The sequence below is a fragment of the Amblyraja radiata genome, chromosome 5 (assembly GCF_010909765.2).
Source record: "Amblyraja radiata isolate CabotCenter1 chromosome 5, sAmbRad1.1.pri, whole genome shotgun sequence".
NCBI lineage: Eukaryota > Metazoa > Chordata > Chondrichthyes > Rajiformes > Rajidae > Amblyraja > Amblyraja radiata.
The window spans coordinates 16660412-16682714 of NC_045960.1; the positions used below are offsets into that span (position 1 = coordinate 16660412).

A 22303-nucleotide genomic window follows, 5' to 3' on the forward strand; every position below is an offset into this window, starting at 1 on the left:
TGGTATGCTACAAAGCGTATCAAAATAAAGTTTTCTCAAAGTAATGTAAAAGCAACTGTTGACAAACATTTGCTTCCCCTTTAAATCTCTTTAAGTTCCTCCACCTATTTTTATTATTTATACTGGTTCCTTGCAAATTGCATAAACCTGCTTAAAAAATATATATAGTTATGAATTGAGAATGATAAACCAGAAAGAAAATGAACGATGGAATGTTGTAGAACCACCTTAAGCGACTGCTGTGCTTATAAGATCAAAACATAATATGAACTGGTTGAGATTGAAATCATTAGTTCTCGTTTTTAATTCAAAATGTGAGAGTTTTGAACAAGCTGGTTATCATAATCCTAGTACCCATGGTGGGACACAATGCTCTCCTTCTGGGCATTGAATCTGTTGCTTGCTCCACTGAAGATTGCCAAGTGATTTTCCGGCCTTTGCTCGTGATTTTTCTGCTGCTCTGTAAAGTCTGTAAAAACACTCCCCTTGTTTGCGGTCGGGAGCGAAAACCTTTGATAGAGCTCCTTTTTGGTATTCAGAGTTGGCAGTGTTTCCTTGCTATGCACATAATAAATTGATGATTTTTTTTTAATTGCAAACCAGGACGACCAGTAAAACAATTGTTACTTTGTGCAGTCTTTCAATTGCCATGCAAGGCACATCAAGTATATGGGCCTGGTCACTGAAGGTTTAGACACTGCACAAAGCAGTTGACGAGGCTGAAGCTTAATTGTATAAATTGAAGGGACAGAACTGTCTTTATAGCAGTGATTCATTGAGAACATATATTTTTGTTGGGTACTAACAAGGTTTTTGTTTGTGTGCTTGAGGTGAGAGATAAATCAGCTTTGACTCCCATTGGCGTCATTTCAAATACTAAAGTTTGCAGCTATTTTATCATGTTTCTGTGTGATTTAATAACATCAAAAACTTAACCTGAAGGTCTGAAGTTATTACAGTGGAACTAGTAGCCACCCTCTTCCTCAGCCAACAATGGGCCATTATGGGCTCCACACTTCCTTGGTCATCTGTTGCCGCCCCTGATTTGTTCAGGCCTTTTCCTATCTCCAGTCTCCTCCCCCCCCCCCATTCACTTTCACCCAGAAGTAGGGTTCCGGCCCGAAATGTCACCTGTTCGTTGGTAGGGATGCTCCTTCAAATGACGATGTTCATGGCCACTAAGTAGCTCTACATTGATGAAATTGTCTTCTTGTCTTTGGAGATTATTGCATTGTATCTGGGAGTCTAAAAACCAGTGGGATGTCAATCATTTCCAGTTCAGATCAGTTTCCTTTCTTGTCACAAGTACCGAGGTGCAAAAACTTTTGTTGCGTGCTATCCAGTCAGTAGAAAGACAATACATGATTACATTCGAGCCATTTACTGTGTTTTGATACAGATAGGAAAGGAGTTTAAGAAAATCATAGTTAAAGTAAGAAATGTTGCTGTAGGAGTCAAGATTTGAGAGTGTGGAGTGATTGTAATATGTGATTGTAGATCTGTTTCTGTGGCTCGCACACACATAGTCACCTGGGTTGGGTGCCATCTTGGAAGCATTCCTGTCATACTTTTTGGAATTTTGGCACTGCATGCTTTCCTGCCATGGCTGATCACCTGGAAAAGGAGATGCCACCAATGGAATTCATTGATTCAGAGTATGGAGCAACCCTGCAATATTGTGGAAGGATTGGAAATTGGAAGGTCAAAGGCAGTGATCACCCAAGCTACTTCCACATGCAGGATCATGTGTAACTCTACATGAAACATGAATCAGTGGTTAGTTCAGTTTAGGGATACAGCATGGAAACAGACCTTTTGACCACCGAGTCTATGCTGACCATCTACCTGTTCAACTAGTTGTATGTCATCCCACTTGCTCATCCACTCCCTACATACTAGGGACAATTTACAGAGGCCAGTTAACCTACAAACCCGCACGTCGTAGGAAACCGGAGCACCTGGAGGAAACCCACGTGGTCACAGGGAGAACGTGGTCACAGGGAGAATGTGGTCACAGGGAGACAGCACCCGAGGTCAGGATCGAACCTGCGTCTCTGGTGCCATGAGGCAGCAACTCTGCCAGTTATGCCACACTCTAATTTCTTCCAGTTCCACTACAATCTGTCGGCCATTGCTTCAATTTTCTTCTTGAGTAAGAGCATCACAAATTGTAATGAATGATTGAGGTAGCTGTGATGGGTGATGCATCACTGGGCCACAGAGTATTGTCTTGATTATATCTCGTCTTTCTGGGCCTTACTTATGGAACTCCGTTGAGTTAATTGGTGGAAGAATACTGGAAGCCTTCCCAAATGTAATTCGAATACCCACGCACAGTGAAACTAAAAGCATCACCAATACATCACCATAAAAGACTGGTATTGAAGAAGGGTCTCAACCTGAAATGTCACTTATCTGTGTTCAGGATGCTGCCTGACCCGCTAAGTTACTCCAGCACTTTGAATTTTTTTATCACCAATACAAGTCTGCTCTTACAATGTTCTCCCAGACATACACTACTGGAGTGGACTAACGTCTCCCGATCATTGTTGTTCAGTACTAATGAATTGTCACCGGCGTACTGTTTCAACCTAATGAACATTTTCAGGTTGATAGTTCTTTCCAAAGTATTATGTTGTAGGGCCACATAAATTCTGATTAAGCCGGTGAGTGTTTTCACTCATTTTCATTGCAATCCCAATGCCATTCATCATTGAGAGAGAATTCTCCTGAACTAGACCATCCTACCAACAACTTAGAGAGCAGATCTGAGCTGCTATCTACCTCATTGGATACCCTCGGCCTATCTTTGATTGGACTTTACTTGACTTTATTTTGCACAAAACGTTATTCACGTTATTTCCTTTATCAGCTATCTGTGTATGGCTCGAGTGTAATCATGTATTGTCATCCACTGACCGGTTAGCACACAACAAAAGCTATTCACTTGGTACATGTGACAATAAACTAAATTCCAACTCTATGAATGTAGGTACACCAGCCAGCCTCCGCTTCAACAGTGTGTAGGAAGGAACTGCAGATGCTGGTTTAAAACAAAGGTAGACATGAAAAGCTGTAACTTGGCAGTTCAGCCAACATCTCTGGCGAAAAGGAATAGGTGACGTTTTGGATCAAAACCCTTTCCCAGAACGATCTCGACCTGAAACATCACTTATTTCTTTTCTCCAGAGATGCTGTTTGACCCGTTGAGTTACTCCAGCATTTTGTGCCTATTTCCGCTTCAATGACTGATAGCTATTAACATTCAGTCGTGGGAAGGATGGTGATCCTGCACTGAAGGCAGACAGGCAAAAGATCCATCGGCAGTATTGGACCCCCAGTATTAATCGGCATTAAGAGATATGGAACTAAAAGAGAATTGAGGTGAGTGCAAGGATGGCACATGCTGGAGAGGCTGGTGTTCTTATGTATAATTTGAATAAAACAATCTGATTTAGCAATGTAGTATTTACTGACTATTTATTTTCTGTTTCGTGATGTTAATACTTCAGTCTTTGGAAAAATATTCCGAACTTATTATGAGCACAATTCTCGTGTCGTCCAATGCAAGTGCCTTGTTGCCTTTAGCAGGACAATGTAGTCTGCTGCATTGATCAGGTTCTCAAACATAGTTCACCTTCATTTTTTCAGGCAAGCTCTATATGGGACCGTGCCAGCTGTATCAAGATCTACAAAATCTGATGCATGATCTGAGTGTGGTGGGCCAGATTACGCAGCTTGTCGGTACTTTAAAAGGAAATTATCAGGTACGGTAAAAGTTTACCATACATCTATGAAAATGTTTTCTTTCCCCATAATCAAAACATTTTCACAAACCTTTTCTCTGTGACATTGATTCAGTTAGCATTGTTTAGTTTAGTTTAGAGATACATCGTGGATACAGGCATTTTGGCCCACCGAGTCCGTGCCGCCCACTGATCCGCGTACACTTGCACTATCCTAAACACTGGGGACAATTTACAATCTTTACTAAAGCCAATTAACTTACAAACCTGTACATCTTTGCAATGTGGGAGGAAACTGGAGCACCCAGGGAAAACTCATACGGTCAGGGGGAAAACGTATAAACACCGTAAAGACAACACTCGTGGTCAGAATCAAACCCGGGTCTCTGGCGCTGTGAGGCAACAACCATACTGCTGCGCCACCGTGCCATCCTTGTGTTATAAAAACAATGTTCCTTTAAGAGAATCATTGGAAGTAAATTTTGATTTTAGTATTAGTATAAAATGAATGACGCTAATTAAATGATCAATTAGGTTTATTTCCCATTTTTTTCTTTCCTTTGGATTCTGTGGAATTGAAAATCAGGAGGGATACAACAGTGGGCTGTATTGATTTCAACGTTGTGCACTGTTGTTAAACTTCTCCCTCCTCCACCACTGGTAAAATATATGCACATGGATAAGTTCATGAAAGTTTAGATGTTTTAGTATAATTCTTCTGGTAGGTGTTATAGTGTGAAATTTCAGAAGCAGTATTTTTGGCACAGTCCTCACTGCACTTGCACAGGGCGCGTTCAGGGATGCTAACTCTACAAGATTAGCTTGTACTTTGTGGAGCTAATTAGGGCAGGGTGAAATGCATCCCAAGACATGTGAATGGTTTGAACAGAATTAAATAGATCGCTAACAAATATTTTTAACAGTTGATTAGTATAAGAATTTTCCTTGAGGGCATTGGATTAAATTCTGATTAACTGAGAGAGAAGCGATTTTAGAATTATGCCCGATAACAACGTTTAAAATACATTTGGACAGGTACATGGACAGGCAAGGTTTGGAATGATATGACCCAAACGCAGGAAGGTGGGACTAGTCTAAACGGGGCATCTTGGTTGGCATGGGCAAGTTGGGCCAGAGGGGCTGTTTCCATGCTGTATGTCTATATCTTATTGTTAAAAATGATCAATTCAGCAAATTTGTCAAGAGAAAAGCATTGTGGAGAAATAATAAGATGAGTACAAAGGATACAGTCTATCAAGCTGATGCCACCTCTTTGATTGTGCCATTTGATTTGGCTCCATTACTTATCTTCTCAGTTAAGTAATCATTCAATTTACTACTCATAAATTGCTTGGACATTTCTTTCAGGCATCATATCCCAAACCATCACTTGCACAGCGTCTGCACCTTCTGCTAATCAGAATCAGAATCAGAATCAGAATCACACTTTATTCGCCAAGTATGTTTTGCAACGTACGAGGAATTATCTGAACCCAGCAGGTTTTATCTCACAGAAACTACAGCTTGGGGTTTTCCATTCAAGCTTTTTATTTCAACTCATGTTAACTAAACTTTGGGCCATCCAAAATTCTGCTTCACGTGCCCAAGCTTATGATATTGTATTTTCCCATCTACTCTATACATACTTTCAACACAAGAACGCAACGAAATAATGGCAGGAGTATGCAATCAGGTCTCTCAAGCCTGCCCCGCCATTCAGGATGATCGTGGCTGATCTATTCCCACCTCAATTCCTCTTCTGTGTCAGTTTCTCTAGGCCCTCCATTCTGAGCTTTCAAATTTTTATCTATCTCCACCTTAAATACATTTAGTTATCCAGCCTCCACAAACCTCTGAGGTCGGACGGTACAGTGACACAGCAGTAGAGTTGCTGCCTCTGACCCGATTTCGATTCTGACTACAGGTGTTGTCTATATGCAGTTTGTAAGTTCTCCCAGGGACCACATGGGTTTTCTCCGGGTGTTCCAGTTTCCACCCACATTCCAAAGATGTGCAGGTTTGCAGGTTAATTTCCTTCTGTAAATTGTAAATTGTCCCTAGTGTGTAAGATAGTGCTGGTGTGCGGGGTGATCGTTGGTCGGTGCGGACTTGGTGGACAGAAGGTCCTATTTCCATGCTGTTCCTCTAAAGTCAAAAGTAAAATTTAAAGTCTGCAGAAATGGAGTGATTTACCACCCTCTGTAAAAATAAATATCTACGCAACTGTTTTAAATGATCTCCTTATCTGGAAGCATTGTCCCCTCGTTCAAGCCTGTCCTAGCAGTGAAAACTTCTCTCCATCTTCAGTTTAGGATATTCATACAGCGCATTCAGAAAGTATTCAAATCCCTTCACTTTTCCACATTTTGTTACGTTACAGCCTTATTTTAAAATGGATTAAATTCATTTTTTGATCATCAATCTACACACAATACACCAGAATGAAGAAGCGAAAACAGGTGTTTAGAAATTTTTGCAATGTAATTAAGAATAAATAACTGAAATATCACATTTACATAAGTATTCAGACCCTTTGCTATGACACTCAAAATTGAGCTTAGGTCCATCCTGTTTCCATTGATTATCCTTGAGATGTTTCTAAAACTAGATTGGAGCCCACCAGTGGAAAATTAAATTGTACATGATTTGGAAAGGCACACACCTGTCTATATAAGGTCCCACAGTTGACAGTGCATGTCAGAGCAAAAACCAAGCCATGAAGACGAAGGAATTGTCCGTAGACCTCCGAGACAGGATTGTGTCGAGACACAGATCTGGGGAAGGGTGTAAAACAATTTCTGCAGCATTGCAGGTCCCGAAGAGCACAGTGGCCTCCATCATTCTGAAATGGAAGAACTTTGGAACCACCAGGACTCTTCATAGAGCTGGCTGCCCAGCCAAACTGAGCAATCAGGGGTGAAGGGCCTTGGTCTGGGAGGTGACCAAGAACTCGATGGTCACTCTGACAGAGTTCCAGAGTTCCTTTGTGGTGATGGGAGAATCTTCCAGAAGGACAACTATATCTGCAGCACTCCACCAATCAGGCCTATATCGTACGGAAGCCACTCCACAGTAAAAGGCACAGTACAGCCCGCTTGGAGTTTGCCAAAAGGCACCTAAAGGTCTCTCAGACCATGAGAAATAAGATTCTCTGGTCCGATGAAGCCAAGATTGAACTCTTTGGCCTGAATGCCAAGCATCACATCTGGAGATGCTGCCTGACCCGCTGAGTTACTCCAGCACTTTGTGTTTTTCTCAAAATTCCAGCATCTGCATTCCTTGTGTCTCTATTTTACTGATCAACTGCGAAATACCCTCAGACTATGCCGACTTTGATGAAGTTCTCCATTCTCTGATAGGAGTTCTGTGAGTCTCTCTCACTGCTCCCCTTCTGTAATTCTTCATAAGTCCGTAAGTCATAAGAGCTGAATTAGGCCACTCGGCCCAGCGAGCCTACTTCACCATTCAATCATGATGGACCTATCTTTGCCTCTCAACCCCATTCTCCTGCTTCTACCCATACCTCTGACACCCGTACTAATCAAAAATCTGTCAATCTCCACATTAAAATCTCAATCTCCGCCTCAATCTCCTACTAGACCTCCACAACCAATATATTTCACAGATCCACCACCCTCTGGCAAAATAAATTCCTCCTTATCTCCTTTCTAAAGGTACGTCGTTTTGTTCTGAAGCTGTTCTGGTCTTAGACCCTCTGGCCTTAGATTCTCTCACGAGTGTAAACATCCACGTACCACCCTCTGACTAACTAAATTCTTGCTGCTCTCCTACTCTTCGATCAGTCTGAGGATATGTCCTGACCCAAAATGTTTCCCTCCACAGATTATTTCTGACCCGCTGAGTTCCTCCAGGACTTTTTGTTTTACTCAACATCCTTGTGTCTCCGGCTTATCATTCTTGTTTATTCCAGAATTTAAACGTGACTGTGAGCCAGGATTGGACAGCGGGTCTTCAGAAGCTTATATATAAAAAGGAAGAAGAAATCAGAGCTGCAGATCGCTGCCGAATTCAACTGCAGTTACCTGGAAAACCAGACAAGTTGGTATTTGTACCTATTTAACGTTTCTTGTGGGGATCCCAAAGGCATATTGGAATTGCCTTACATTTCATGTGTACCTGTTGAAATTGCAACCTTGCCAATGGATCATAAATTCTTTAAAGATTGGACCATAACTTACACACTTTTCCAAAATGTCCTTTTTGATGCATATTTACTTATTGTTCGTTGACAACCTTTGACAGTCATACTGTTTCAAATGCACTTTTGTTTGGGTAAGGCTGAAGCTCATATTTGGTGTTTGCTTTCTGTAAGTGTTAGACAGTGTTGTTAATATTGTTACTTTTGGATATCAACCTATTCCATAAACTACATTAACTCTGTGTTCTTTGTGGTCATCGGGTTGCGCAGTGGTAGAGCTGCTGCCTTACAGCGCCAGAGACATGGGTTTGATCCTGACTATGGGTGCTGTTTGTGCGGAGTTTGCACGTTCTCCCCATGACCATGTGGGTTTTCTCTGGGTACTCCGGTTTCCTCCCACACTCCAAAGACTAAATTTGTAGGTTAATTGACTTCGGCAAAAATTGTAAATTGTCCCTTGTGTGTAGGATAGTGCTAGTGTTTGGGGATTGGTGGTGGTCGCGGGTTCGGTGAGCCAAAGGGCCTAGTTCCACGATATATCTCTAAACTAAACTAAAAAAATCAAGTGACTCCTTTGAGGTTTATGGAGGATATAAGCAAATTCTACAGAAAACAGTGCGGAAGGCCAAATGGGGGACTTTGAAATGACAAAATGCTGGAGTATCTCAGTGGGACAGGCAGCATCTCCAGAGATGCTCCAGCATTTTGTGTTTATCTTCGACTTAAACCAGCATCTGTAGTTCTTTCCTACAGACTTTGAAATGACCCTGGCCAACAGAATCGAAGAGATATTGCAAAACCTCCTATAAATAGATTGGAAGCAAGAGGGAAGCTAGAGGAAGAGTCGATCCCCTCTGGGATCAAAGGTGAAGGTTTTGTGTGGAGTCAGGATATGTGTGGTGTTCTGAATAAATATTTCACATTGTATTCACCAAAGGAGAAGAATGAAGAATAAGCGGAAGGGTATGCTAATGGTCTGGAACATGTTTACATCTGCAAAGAGGAAGTGTTATTGATGCATATTAAGGTGGGCAAATCCCTAGGCCTGATGAAATCTATCCAGGGATGTTATGGAAAGCAATAGAGGAGATTGCTGAGGCTCTGACAGAGATTTTTGCATCGTCTTTAGCCATTGGTGAGGCATCAGAAGACTGAAGGGTAGCTAATGTTGCTCCCATATTCAAGAAGTGCAGTGAGGATAAGCCAGAAAACCACAGGCCTGCGAGCCTTATGTCAGATTTAGTGAAACTATTGGAAAACATTCTTATGGTGATAGGATTTCATTTTAGTTTAGTGATAAAGATTTTAATCAGGCTGTTTGAGCCACTGAGTACATGTCAACCATCGATCCTGCATACACTAGGTCTATCTTACATACTAGAGAAAATTTAAACCAATTAACCTGCAAACCTGCACGTCTTTGGAATGCGGGAGGAAACCGGAGCACCTGGAGGAAACCCAGGTGGTTACAGACAGAACGTAAAAGCACTGTACAGTCAGCACACGTAGTCAGGACCGGACCCAGGTCTCTGGCACTATTAGACAGTGACTCTACCACTACACTAATGTGCCGCCCTTGATTTATGATCTCTTGGAAAGGCAGGAACTGATTAGGGGGAAGCAACGTGGTTTTGTGAATGGGAAATCCTGCAAATCTGATTGAGCTTTTTGGTGAGGATACTAAGACAATTAATGAAGACAGGGTGAAAGTCATAGTGTACATTGACCTTAGAAGTCTTTCAACAAAGACTGGCACAGTGGTGCAGCGGTAGAGTTGCTGCCTTACAGGTTCGATCCTGACCACGGGTGATGCCTGTGCGGAGATTGTACATTCTCACTGTGACCACGTGGGTTTTCTCCGGGTGCTCCAGTTTCCTCCCAAATCCCAAAGACAGTGCTGGTTTATAGGTTCATTAGCTTCTGTAAATTTCCCCTAGTGTTTAGGATAGTGCTAGTATAAGAGGTGATCGCTGGTTGGCGTGGACTTGGTGAGCCAAAGAGCCTGGTTTTCACAATTTATCTCTGAAGTCTAGATAGGTTAGTCTACAAAGTTTAGGCACTTGAGATCAAGGTGTGTATGCAAACTGGATCCAAAGTTGGCTTGGTGATAAGAAGCAGAGGGTAGAGGTAGATGGTTGTTTTCTGACTGGGTCTGTATCCACTGGTGTACTACATGATCTAGGAAGGAACTGCAGTCTCTGGTTTACACTGAAGAGAGACGCAAAATGCGAGAGTTACTCAACGGGTCAGGCACCATCTCTGGAGAAAAAGAATAGGTCATGTTTTGGGTCGAAACCTTTCTTCAAAGTGGTGTACCACAGGGATTGAGGGCTGAGACCATTGTTGCTTGTCATACATATAAACCCCCCACATGGATTAAAATGTCTTTAGTCTGATAAATACATTTGCTGATGACATGAAGATTGGTGGAGTTGTAGATAAGGAAGATGATTGCCTCAAAATACAGAGGGACATAGTGGGTTGGCTGGAAGGCTGGGCAGAGCAGCGGCAAATGGTGTTTCATCCAGGCAGTGTGATGTAATGCATTAGATGTAATAGAAAGGAACTGGAGATGCCGGTTTATTACCAAAGATAGACACAAAGTCCTGGAGTAACTCAGCGGGTCAGGCAGCATCTCTAGAGAAAAAGTATAGGGTTGTCTAATACTAGCAAGACATACACAATAAACTGCTTGGATCTTGGAAAAAAATGATGTATAGAGGAACCTGTAGGGTGTAAGTTCATAGCTCCCTGAAAATGGCAACAGAAAAGGAGAGAGCTGTGAAGAAGGTCTTTGGCTTGCTTGTGGGCAAGAGTATTGAGTATATTAGTTGGGCCATCATACTGCTGCTGTACAAGACATTGGTTAGGCCACATATGGAACATTGTGTGCAGTTTTGGTCACCACACTACAGGAAGGATGTTGTAGCCCTGGAGGAGATGTTGCCTAGAATGGCAGGCTGTAGGTACAAGGAGAGATTGGATAGGCTGGCATTGTTCCCAATGGAGCACAGGAGGTTGAGGGGTGACCGGTTAGAGGTTTAGAAAATTATGAGGGGTAACGTTATGTGGATAGCCACCGCCTTGATCCAAAGGGAAAGAGTCTAAAACTAGAGGACATAGGATTAAGGTGAGAGGGGAAAGATTCAAAGGAAATCTGAGAGGCAGGATTTTTTTCACACAGAGGGTAGGGGGTAGAGGGTAGAGGGTATATGGAACAAGCTGCCAGAGGAGGTAGTAGGAATAAACATTCGGACTGTACATGGATAGAAAGGAATAAGAAGGATATGGGCTAAGTGAGGAAAATAGGATGGGTATAGATACTGTAGACACCTCAGTGGACATGGACAAGTGGGGCCGAAGGGCCTGTTTCCGTGCTGTGCAACTCTATGACTCTATGACTCTGATATATGTGAAGTTTACTTTCTGTTTCAATTGTAAGTGAGGAAATCCAACAACATCGATTGGCAGCACTGGGGCACAAATCCAGTGAAGGTTTAAATTCCTCAAAGGCGATGTACGTTTATTTTGAACATCATTTCATATTCCTGTTATGCTGCATGAGAATGAAAATGCTCTGGCAAAATTTGCAACAACATAAACCGTTTTGTGAAGAGATGTGGGCCAAAGAATTAATAACGCTTAAAGGACTTGAATGTTATCTCATTTCAAAGTCCAACATTTGTTTATTAAGTCTTCACTCTGAACATTTGGCCTCCTTAATAAAAATTAACCAATATGGCCACCCGTGGAAGCCAAGTGTTTGGAAGTATTTGCCAGCTAAATCATGCATGTTCGGCATGGCAGCTCCCACTGATCATTTAAAGGGGAATGGACAGACATCTGCTGATAAGAAAGACATTGGGAACGTATGTGTTCATGTCGCCAAAAAAAACAAAAAAACTCCCTAGCTTGCAAGAGCAATATTTAGCACAGTTTTTAAAGAGCTATACCACTTCAATTCTGAAGTGCCTAACCAAATGGACATCATATGTAGATGCATGTCTCAGTGCTTATTGATGTCAATGCTGCTATGTTAAATGACCATGATTTTCTGTCCACTAATCTTGTCACTTTTCTTGTGATGGAGTTGACTGGTCCACAGTTTTATATTGGTCAAATATTGTTTTGCAGGTATGGGAATCCTTCTTTCTTCACTGCAGTTTTCAATACTTTCACTCCAGCAAATAAACTCTCCTGGATGAGTAGTTTACAGATGGCCAAACTGGCCCTTGGTAAGCGCTCGCAATCCAAAGATATGCCTTAATAATTATGTGTAGGAAGGAACCGCAGGTGCTGGTTTATATCGAAAATAAACACAAAATGCTGGAGTAACTCAGGAGTGTCAAGCAGCATCTCTAGAGACAGAGCAGGTGATGTTTGGGTTCCGACAAGAAACGTCACCCATACGCATTCTCCAGAGATGCTGTCTGACCCTTTATTACCTCAGTATTATGTGTCTTTCTTGCCTTAATAATTAAATTAGTTCCCATTAACCTAGGACGACAAGATGTACAAACACTAAATGCACCAAACATTAAAGTCCAAATGCTTTCTCAATGCTGTGATTGTACAGAGACCTCCATAGGTCATTTCATTTATTTGTTTAAGAAAGAACTGCAGATGTAAGTAAATCGAAGGTAGACAAAAAATGCTGGAGTAACTCAGCAGGTGAGGCAACATCTATGGAGCGAAGGAATTGGCAATGTTTCATCTCGACCCGAAACGTCGCCAATTCCTTCTCTCCATAGATGCTGCCTCACCAGTGCTTCCTCACCTCCAAAAGAAATTTCTTTAAACAGAATGCCAAATTTCCTGGAATTTGATGGTATTTCCTGAAATTTTCAAAAATACTTCCTGTGTGCCATTTGTTGTTGGGTTTTTTTTGCGGGCACACGTTAACAAAACAAAGAAGAACTAGGCAAAACAGATCTATGTAACTACACCGTATCTGCCTGCTTCTGTTACTCACTTGTACAGTGTTATGCAAAGCAGCTTTCATTGCCTCCAACAGCTTTCGTTGTCTTCGTTTTCTCAACCTGCTCTCATGTGGCTCAGTCTCTGCTCATTCTCCCTCCACTCTCCCTCCCTCCCTCTCTCTCTCCCCCTCCCTTCCCTTTCCCTCCCTTTCTCTCTCCTTCTCTTTGTCCCTCCCCTTCCCTCTCTCTCCCTCCCTCCCTCTCTCCCTCCCCCTCCCTCTTTCTCTTCCTCCCTCCCTCCCCCTTTCCCTCCCTCCCTCCCTCTCCCCCTTCCCCCTCTTTTTTTCTCTCCCTCCCTCTCTTATTCCCTCCCTCCCTCTCTCCCTCCCTCCATCTCGCTCCCCCTCTCTCTCCCACTCTCCTTCTCCCACTCTCCTTCTCCCACTCTCCTTCTCCCTCTCTCCTCCCTCTCTCCTTCTCCCTCCCTCCTTCTCTCTCCCTCCTCTCTCCCTCTCTCCCCTCCTTCCTCTCTCCCTCTCTCCACCCCTCCCCCTTTCTCCACCCCTCCCTCTCTCAGCCCCTTCAGTCCACCCACCATTCTGTAAAATCAAGGCCAATCCCAATGTAACTGCAATCCCACCACCCACTGGTAACATTTCACCACTCGGCTTATCCAGAATTCTACCACTGCCTGAAATATAATCTTCCACTGAGAAAGAGAATTCCAAAGACTCATTGTTGTGTCCCAAACATTATGGTGCCCTGAAATGGGGGGACTATGTATAAACACTGCTGTAATTTCTACATAGTGAAACAAAAATGGAGACAATGTGCACTTTAACCACATGTGATTTTTTTTTCTATTATAAATCTCAAATTGTGGAGTACAGAGGCAAATAAATAAATGATGGGTCTTTATCCCAAACATTATGGAGGGCATTGTATGTGCTTCAACAACCTCTTTTGGCAGCTCATTCCATTTACCCTCTGTGTAAAAAACCTGCATCTCAGAGCTCCTTTAGAAATTTCACCTCTCGCCTTAAAACCATGTCCATATTTTATATTACAGTTGTATAAGATGTTGATGAGGCCACACTTGGAGCATTGTGTTCAAATTTGGTCAGCCTGCTGTAGGAGAGATGCAGAGCTGATTTACAAAGATGTTGCCAGGACTCAAGGGCCTGAGCTATAGGGAGAAGTTTGGCAGACTATGATTTTATTCATTGGAGCGCAGGAGGCTGACTAGGCAGACGCTAAGTCTTTTTTCCCAGAGTTGGGGAATAAGGAAATAGAGGGCATGGGTTTAAGGTGAGAGGAGCAAGTTTTAATAGGAACCTGTGCAGTAACTCTTTCACACAGAGGGTGGTGGGTATATAGGGAACAAGTTGCCTGAGGAAGTAGTTGAGGTAGGTACAATAACAATAATTTTAAAACATTTGGACAGATACATAGATAGGCAAGGTTTGGAAGGGAAAATGCCAACACGTGCAACGTGGCCTCTTTGCTAGCAGTTGGGCCGAATGGCCTGTTTCCATGCTGAATAATTCTAAGACCTCCTCATGCAAAACATGTAAAGGCTTAAAGTATTTAGGTAAACCTGTACTTCTTTTAATTATCAAATTTGTAATGTAACATTGTCCTTTGAGTAAAATACAAAGTCCTGGAGGAACTCAGCAGGTCGGACAACATTAGTGGAGGGATTGGGCAGGTGGTGGTTTGAGTTGGTTGAGTCCCATCTTCAGACCTACCTAGCCGACCAGTCTGAAGACAGGTCCTAACCCCCAAAAAATCACCTGTACATTCCCTCTCCAGATGCTGCCTGACCTGCTGTGTTCCTCCAACTCTTTGTGTTTTGCACAAGATTACAGCGCCTGCAGTCTCTTGTGCCTGCACTTAACGCGGACCTTTGATGACGTTCAGTTGCAAATAGATTTCAGAACGTGGAAAATTACCAACAGCAACCTTTCCATTCCACTGTGTCCCTTTCTCTGCCCCTGAAATAGCTGAGGAAAACCAGCTGGGCTGGTACTGTGCCGAGGATGACGGGAAAGAAATAAAGCACCAGAAACGCCCCCTTCTTATCAGATACATGCCTGTCACCATGTCAAAGCTTCAGGAGTTCAAGGTGAGCTGTTAAAGTTCAAGTTTTATGTTTATCGGACTTGCGACCTATTTATCTATAAACATTATTCATAAATCAATGCTCCCCAATCCAATGGCCAGAGACAACTTCACCTGGGGGAAGGCCTGCCTTCCAAGGATAGGCCTAGTCAGCCACAGCAGGAAAAGCAACTGCAGATGAAACATTCCCCTGTCCAAGCAGGACGACAACAAAGCTGCACCATCATCTCTTGCAGATGGACAAATACTAATCATAACCATTTATAAATAAGTAGGAGAGCACTGCAGATGCTGATTTCTACCAAAGATAGACACAAAATGCTGGTGTAACTGGGGTGGCACAGTGGCGCAACGGTAGAGTTGCTGCCTTACAGCTGCCTTACAGCGGCAGAGATCCAGCTTCAATCTTGACTATGAGTGCTGCCCGTACGGAGTTTGTATGTTCCCCCTGGTTTTCTCCAGGTGCTTCGGTTTCCTCCTACGCTCCGAAGACGTGCAGGTTTGTTGGTTAATTGGCTTCTATAATTTGTCCCAGTGTGTAGGATTGAAATAGTGTATGGGCGGTGGTTGAAAAGAACCCATAAATTATATGTTGTGGCGCATGTTAACAAGCAACCTTCATCTTTCAATAGATTTGTACAAACGATGGAGCAAATTGTGTAACACAGCTTGGGCCTAGTTGTAACATTTAAGACGCTTTTGGATAGGCACATAGATATGAAGGGATGTGGATCACATGCAGACAGAGGAGATTAGTTCATTTGCGTCTCATGTTCAGCACAAACATTGTGGGCTGATGGGCCTATTCCTGTGCTGTACTGTTCTCTGTTCAGGAAATTATTTAGTAAAAATAAAAGTGCTGGAAGTATTCAACAGGTCAGGTGGCATCTGTGGAGAGGGAAACAGATTAATGTTTCATGTCATCCTGATGTCATGTCTGGCGGGACAGGCTCTAGATGTCACAAGCAGCATCCTCACAATCTGTGGAATTCATTGCCACAGATGGCTGTGGAGGCCAATCTTTGGGTATTTTTAAAGCAGACGTTGACAGGTTCTTAATTAGTAAGGTCATCAAACGTTATGGGGAGAAGGCAGGAGAATGGGGTTGAGAGGGAAAGATAGATCAACCATGATTGAATGGAGGAGTAGACTCGATGGGTCGAATGGCATATTCTGCTCATATGACCAATTAACTTATCATGCATTTGGCCATTCTTTTACTTACACACTATGTTGGACACTGCAGACATGTCGGATGTGGTTGTACATGTCTTAGCACAACAGGGCACATGGAGACATTTAAGGACTAAGGGACTCATCATACAAGCCCAAAGGTAAAATAATGTTGGAGCTTCCACTTGCACCACATTGGCACGTTGCTGTAAAATATACAGACGTACAATAAAGACAGGATTGACCAGTCAGTTTAATCAGATTTCTGACATTAACCGCAAAGCTTGGTGGCTTCAAGCAATGTCAAACATAAATATGTTTGCAGATACGCCAATGGTGTTTAAGCGGCTTTTGGATAGGCACATGGACATGCAGTGAATCGAAGGATATGGATCACGTGCAGGCAGTAGAGATTAGTTTAACTTGGCTTCATGTTTGACATGGACATTGCAAACTGAAAGACCTGTTTCTATGTTGTACTGTTCTATGTTCTATATATTTTAAAGCTGGCATTTTATTATCCAGGTTGAATGTGCTGTTCATAACCCCGAATGCTGTAATGCATCTGATGCGCCAAACTCATTCTCCATGGAACATGGGTATTTGTGGGTAAGTCTGCTGCGTATAGGTGAGAATTATTTAAAGTCATGTCGAAATATAACATATCCTCATTCTCCTGAGGATAAGGTTTGGTGTGGAAGTTTCATGCAATGTTTCCTGTGTGTACTCACAAGAGCTTACACGGGTGGCATGGTAGCGCAGAGGTAGAGTTGCTGCCTTACAGTGCCAGACACCCGGGTTCAATCTTGACTATGGGTGTTGTCTGTACGGAGTTTGTACGTTCTCCCCGTGACTTACGTGGGTTTTCTCCTGGCGCTCCAGTTTCCTCCCACACTCCAAAGATGTACAGGTTTGTAGGTTAATTGGCTTGGTATAATAGTAAATTGTTCCTAGTGTGTGTAGGATAGTGTTAGTGTGCGGGGATAACTGGTCAGCAAGGACTCAGTGGGCTGAAGGGCCTGTTTCCGAGCCATATCTCCAAACTAAACTAAACTAAACAGTTCAATTGTACCAATCAAGACCCCATTCCAAAGTCTGCCTAAAATGTTTTCTTGCATCACCTTGTCACTTTAAATCTGTTCCTTCTGGTTATTGAAGCAATTTCTCTCTGTAAGCCATAAGTAATTTTAAACTGAAGACACAAGAAACTGCAGATTCCGGAATCGAGCAGAAAACAAAGTACAGATGTGTTTAAGACTGATGTGTTCAAAATTATTAAAAGAACCCAGTATGTCAGGCAATATCCGTGGAAGGAATAGACTGTGGAAGCATTTTGGATCAGGACCCTTCTTCAGACTCAAAGAAGAAGAAAAAGGGTTCCAACCTGAAACCTTGCCTCTCCATTCTCTACATGGCTGCTGCCTCACCCGCTGAGTTATTTTAGTAAATTTAAACACCTCAGTGAAATCTCCAGGTCTTGGCTCCACAGAGAACAAATCTACTTTGTCTTGACAGCCACGCGCCTGTGATTCCACATCCTGTAAATCACAGATAGACACAAAATGCTGGAGTAAATCAGTGGGTCCCCAGCATCTCCCTGTCCTGGGCCTCTTCCACTGTCAGAGTAATTTTGCCTACTCACTCCAAAGCCTTCACACCTCTCTTAAAGGTTAGTCTCCAGACTGGACTCGTGCCATCAGCTGGTGCCGAGCTCCATGGTTCAATGGTACTTTATTGTCACGGGTACCTAATATGATTTTCTTAATTCTTCTTATGCATACAGTTCAATGATAATCCTGCTATACATTAGGCATGATCATACTAAGCTAATGTGTTACATTACTAACAGGCATTTGTTTTTCTTTAACTCTCTGCTTAAAAAACCTCACGATCTCATATGTTTTTTGAACTGTTTTGTTAAACCTGTCCTGAAAGATTTCTCTTTTTCTGTCCCTGCTCTGAAACTTGGCGATACAACAGGTACTGATTCTCTTCACCTCCTTATCATCATCTGTCTCTGTACAAATCTCTGCACTGAGTGCATCTGCTTTGTGAGGTCTGTTGCAATCACACGCATTGTTGATCACTCTTCCAGGTTTTGTCACGTCTGTAGATTCCTAATTAATATTATAGATATCTGAAATCGTAGTCGGTGGTCTGGTTGTATATTCTGGGAAGGTTGAGTGGAGATCCCGCCGTATGTTCTTTTTAAAGTTTTGTTTACAGTCACGTGTACCGAGGTACAGTGAAAAGCGCTTTTGTTGTGTGCTAACCAGTCAGCGGAAAGACTATATATAATTACAATCGAGTCATCCACAGTGTACAGATACAGGATAAAGGGAATAACGATAGTGCAGGATAAAGTCCAGTAACATCCAATGAGTTAGATGGTAGCTCAGGACCACTCTATAGTTGGCGAGAGGATGATTCAGTTGCCTGATAACAGCTGAGAAGGAACTGTCCCTGAATCTGGAGGTGTGCATTTTCACACTTCTGTACCTCTTGCCTGGTGGTTATCCTGATGGTTCCACTCTGGTTATTACAGCTCTCTCTTCCATCCTTAAGGTAGTATTGTGTCCAAGCTGCTCTTATTTCTATGGGCTTCGATCTTACTAGCAGGCTTAAAGTGTGGAAATATATCAAATGCATTTTGCCAACATCTGCCTGTTTTAATCCACCCTCTCTGTAACTTCATTGAAAAGAAAATCTCCTTCAAGTTTATCAAATACAATTTGTCCTTGAGTGTATTGTCATTGAGAGCAGCACAGTGACGCAGTGGTAGAGTTGCTGTCTTTCAGCATTAGAGACCCTGGTTCGATCCTAACAATGGGTACTGTCTGTACAGAGTTTATACGTTCTCCCTGTGTCCGCGTGGGTTTTCTCCAGGTGCTCCGGTTTGCTCCCACACTCCAAAGACATACAGGTTTGTAGTTTAATTTGCTTCTGTACATTGTCCCCAGTGAGTAGGATCGAGCTAGTGGATGATCGCTGGCTGGCGCAGATTCAGTGGGCTGAAGGGCTTATTTCCACGGCAATTCACTGAAGTCTAAAAAGTAAAGTCTAAAAGTATACCTGTCAAAATGCCCAATATATTTCTCCTAGGATTTTCTTCCTAATGCCTTCCTCACCATCATAGCAGCACAGTGGTAGGGCTAGTAGAGTCACTGCCTCACAGCTGCAGTGACCCAGGTTCAGTCCTGACCTCTGGTGCTGTCTATGTGGACTTCGAATGTTCTCCCTGTGACTGCGTGGGTTTCCCCTAGATGCTCCGGTTTCCTCCCACAATCCAAAGATGTGCGCATTGGAAGGTTAATTGGCCTCTGTATATTGCCCCTGATGATGGGGTAGAACCTGAAGGGAGGTGATGGGAATGTATGAAGAATATAAGTGGGATTCACATACATGGGAACTTGAAGGACAGCACAGACATGGTGGGCCAAAGGACCTATTTACGAGACATATGACACTCAAGTGACTGGTCAAGTGGCAAGTGCGGATATGCAGTCTGTCACCTTCATAATAGATGCTGAATATAATGCAAGCAAGTTTCCGCACTGTGTGGCAGCGGTAGAGCTGCTCCCTCACAGCGCCAGTGTGTACAGAGTTTGTATATTCTCTCTGTGACTGCGTGGGGTTTCTCTGTGTGCTCCAGACATACAGGCTTGTAGGTCAATTGGCTTCGGTAAAATTGTAAATGGTCCGTAGTGTGTAGGATAGTGCTAGTGTACGGGGTGATTGCTAGTCGGCATGGCCTTGGTGAGCCGAAAGGCCTGTTTCCGTGCTGTATCTCTAAAGTCTGTAACCGAAAAGCTTTCATTTTTCTTTGAACAGTGTAATATTACACATCCTCTGTACTAACCTAACATCTAAGGATGGTTTGAAGACTGTGGCACAACTTCTACAAACTACCAACACACTTCCTTCTGTGGTCTTGGCTGCATCTCATCTGGACCAAATTGCATTCATATTAATGGTGTCAGCTTGTACCTCCGTTCATTATTATCTGGTCCAGTATGTCACCAACCTTCTCATTCTACCCCATAACTTCATCATCTGATTTATTTTGTTTTGATTATACCCTCTTTCTCCCTCCACTCCCCCCCCCCCACAATCACTTTGTAGGAAAGTACTAAGTCAGTCCTCAAATTAACTCATTGAATTCGCCCATTGCTTCATTACAATTTTGCCCGGCAGACTTTGAATCTTTAGCAAACTTTGCAAAATATTGACCTGCATGACAATCACAAAGGCTCTTCCCAATTATAGTGCAAAAATATCAATTTATGCACAGTTTTTAATTTAAGAAAACCTCAGATTTTCACAGATAATTGATAATATTTTGCCTTACATTGCACATGCATGCAGGAGGACAAAATATTTTATTGGTAAAAAAAATAAATCAATAGTTTCTACAGACACTTAATTATAAATACATTTAAGTTTTTTACTGAAAATGTAACTAGGATTTTGGCAATTCCATTTAACTAATGAGACTAGTTTATAAAAACAGCAATATTTAAAACTTAATTTTGTTGAGTAATTAAAAATGCATCTGAATATTAGACAACTCAGTATTTCAGGTTAGACACAAAATGCTGGAGTAACTCAGCGGGACAGGCAGCATTTCTGGAGAGAAGGAATGGGTAACGTTTCGGGTCGAGACCCTTCTTCAGATATTTCAAGATGCACTTGAATAGCAGACAGCATGGTTCATAGACTGCTGAGTTTTCTATGGAATGAGTAAATCTGCCTTCTCTCCATCTTACATTCTGAACGGAACATATATTGAGTTTTAGTTGCATTGATTTTGGTTTATTTTGATAAGACAGTGAAATGTGAGAGGAGTGAAATGTAAAGCCAGAGGGAAGGATGTGGGTGGAAGGGAACAATTAGTTGGTGGAGGGGAGGGGAAAGGGAGCAGGATAGTAGGAGAAATGTATGGACATTACAGGTAATAAAATATTTACAATAGATTGTGAAAGTAACCACATTTCTAGGTATCCAACTCCCTTGTTTCATTGAGCAGATTGGAAGCTGCACGAATCAAATGGGGCAGATCACCATCGTCGCACTTCACAACTCCAATCCGAAAGTCATCGAATGCTTCAACGTTGAGTCTCGTATACTGGCCATGGCATATGTGCCATGTGAAGACAGACCCAAAGATGCCAAAGTCTTTCCCAACTCCGAAGCTGCAACTTCAAAAGCCACTGAGAGCCCAACGATCTGTCTTGGAATGGAGGAAGGCAGGTGAGAACGAAAGTGATTAGATATGAAAACATTTCAGTGTTTAGTATAAAGGGTGCACTGATTCTAACTGGTTACACTTTGTTTCTTACCAAACAGGACAAATAAAAATTAAAATCAACACATTGCTAAACCTGTAATGACACCAGATTCGCCCACCGACCTGCGGTCTTTCTATGGAACACTAATTGTTCGTTATTTAAAAAGCTACCCAAATGCTAGGGTAATCTGTGGTTATTAATATTATCATTTGTCCACTTTATTTAAAGAACTATACAGCCATTTTTTACTTGCCTGGTCTTTACTGAGATAGAGTCATACAGTGTGGAAACAGGTCCTTAGGCCCAACTTTCCCATGCTGGGCAACATGTCCCATCTACACTAGTTCCACCTGTCTGCGTATGGCCCATATCCCTCTAAACCTATACAATCCATGTCCGTGTCTAAATGTTTCTTAAACATTGTGATAGTACTTGCCTCAACTACCTCCCCTGGCAACTGATTCCATATATCCACCACCCTTTGTGTGAAAAAGTTACATAGATGAGTGGAATGAATGGATGCTCCAATTATGCATGTGTAGCCAGTCCTGTGAATTTAAAAGATGAGTTCACTTGTTGGTGTGTGTCCGTGCCAGTCGCAGGACAGGCAAACCTTGCTCTTTAATCTGTGGAGGAATTTCTCCCAGCCGCAATAACTTGACTGTCTTCTCACTCACTGTAAGGCAGCAACTTAGGGGAGATGGTGGAATCAGAAGAATTGGCCCCAGGTTATAGTTCCATGCCGCTCAACAGATGTCTCTGAAACTTAGGCAGATGTTTAAGAGAAGGGTAGCTGACTGCATGACATGGGAAATTTGGGGAACTAGATGATGTTGGGGTGGATTGTATGTGTGTTTTGAAATTTCAACAACATTACAATCTCCTTATAAAGGTGTA

General features: G+C 42.5%; 1 protein-coding gene across 3 annotated transcripts in view; it reads left to right on the forward strand.

The window, feature by feature from the left end:
- The window catches only part of arhgef10 (Rho guanine nucleotide exchange factor 10), a 243141-nt gene that overhangs the window by 162473 nt on the left and 58365 nt on the right, over nucleotides 1–22303 (forward strand). For 2 of the 3 annotated variants that reach the window (XM_033020671.1, XM_033020674.1), the window contains 7 exons: nucleotides 3652–3767; nucleotides 7678–7805; nucleotides 11348–11422; nucleotides 12040–12140; nucleotides 14828–14949; nucleotides 16644–16727; nucleotides 21145–21368. In XM_033020671.1, coding sequence (XP_032876562.1) covers nucleotides 3652–3767; nucleotides 7678–7805; nucleotides 11348–11422; nucleotides 12040–12140; nucleotides 14828–14949; nucleotides 16644–16727; nucleotides 21145–21368 — 850 coding nt within the window. The remainder of the gene's footprint in view (nucleotides 1–3651; nucleotides 3768–7677; nucleotides 7806–11347; nucleotides 11423–12039; nucleotides 12141–14827; nucleotides 14950–16643; nucleotides 16728–21144; nucleotides 21369–22303) is intronic. The other variant, XM_033020673.1, reaches the window with a different exon arrangement.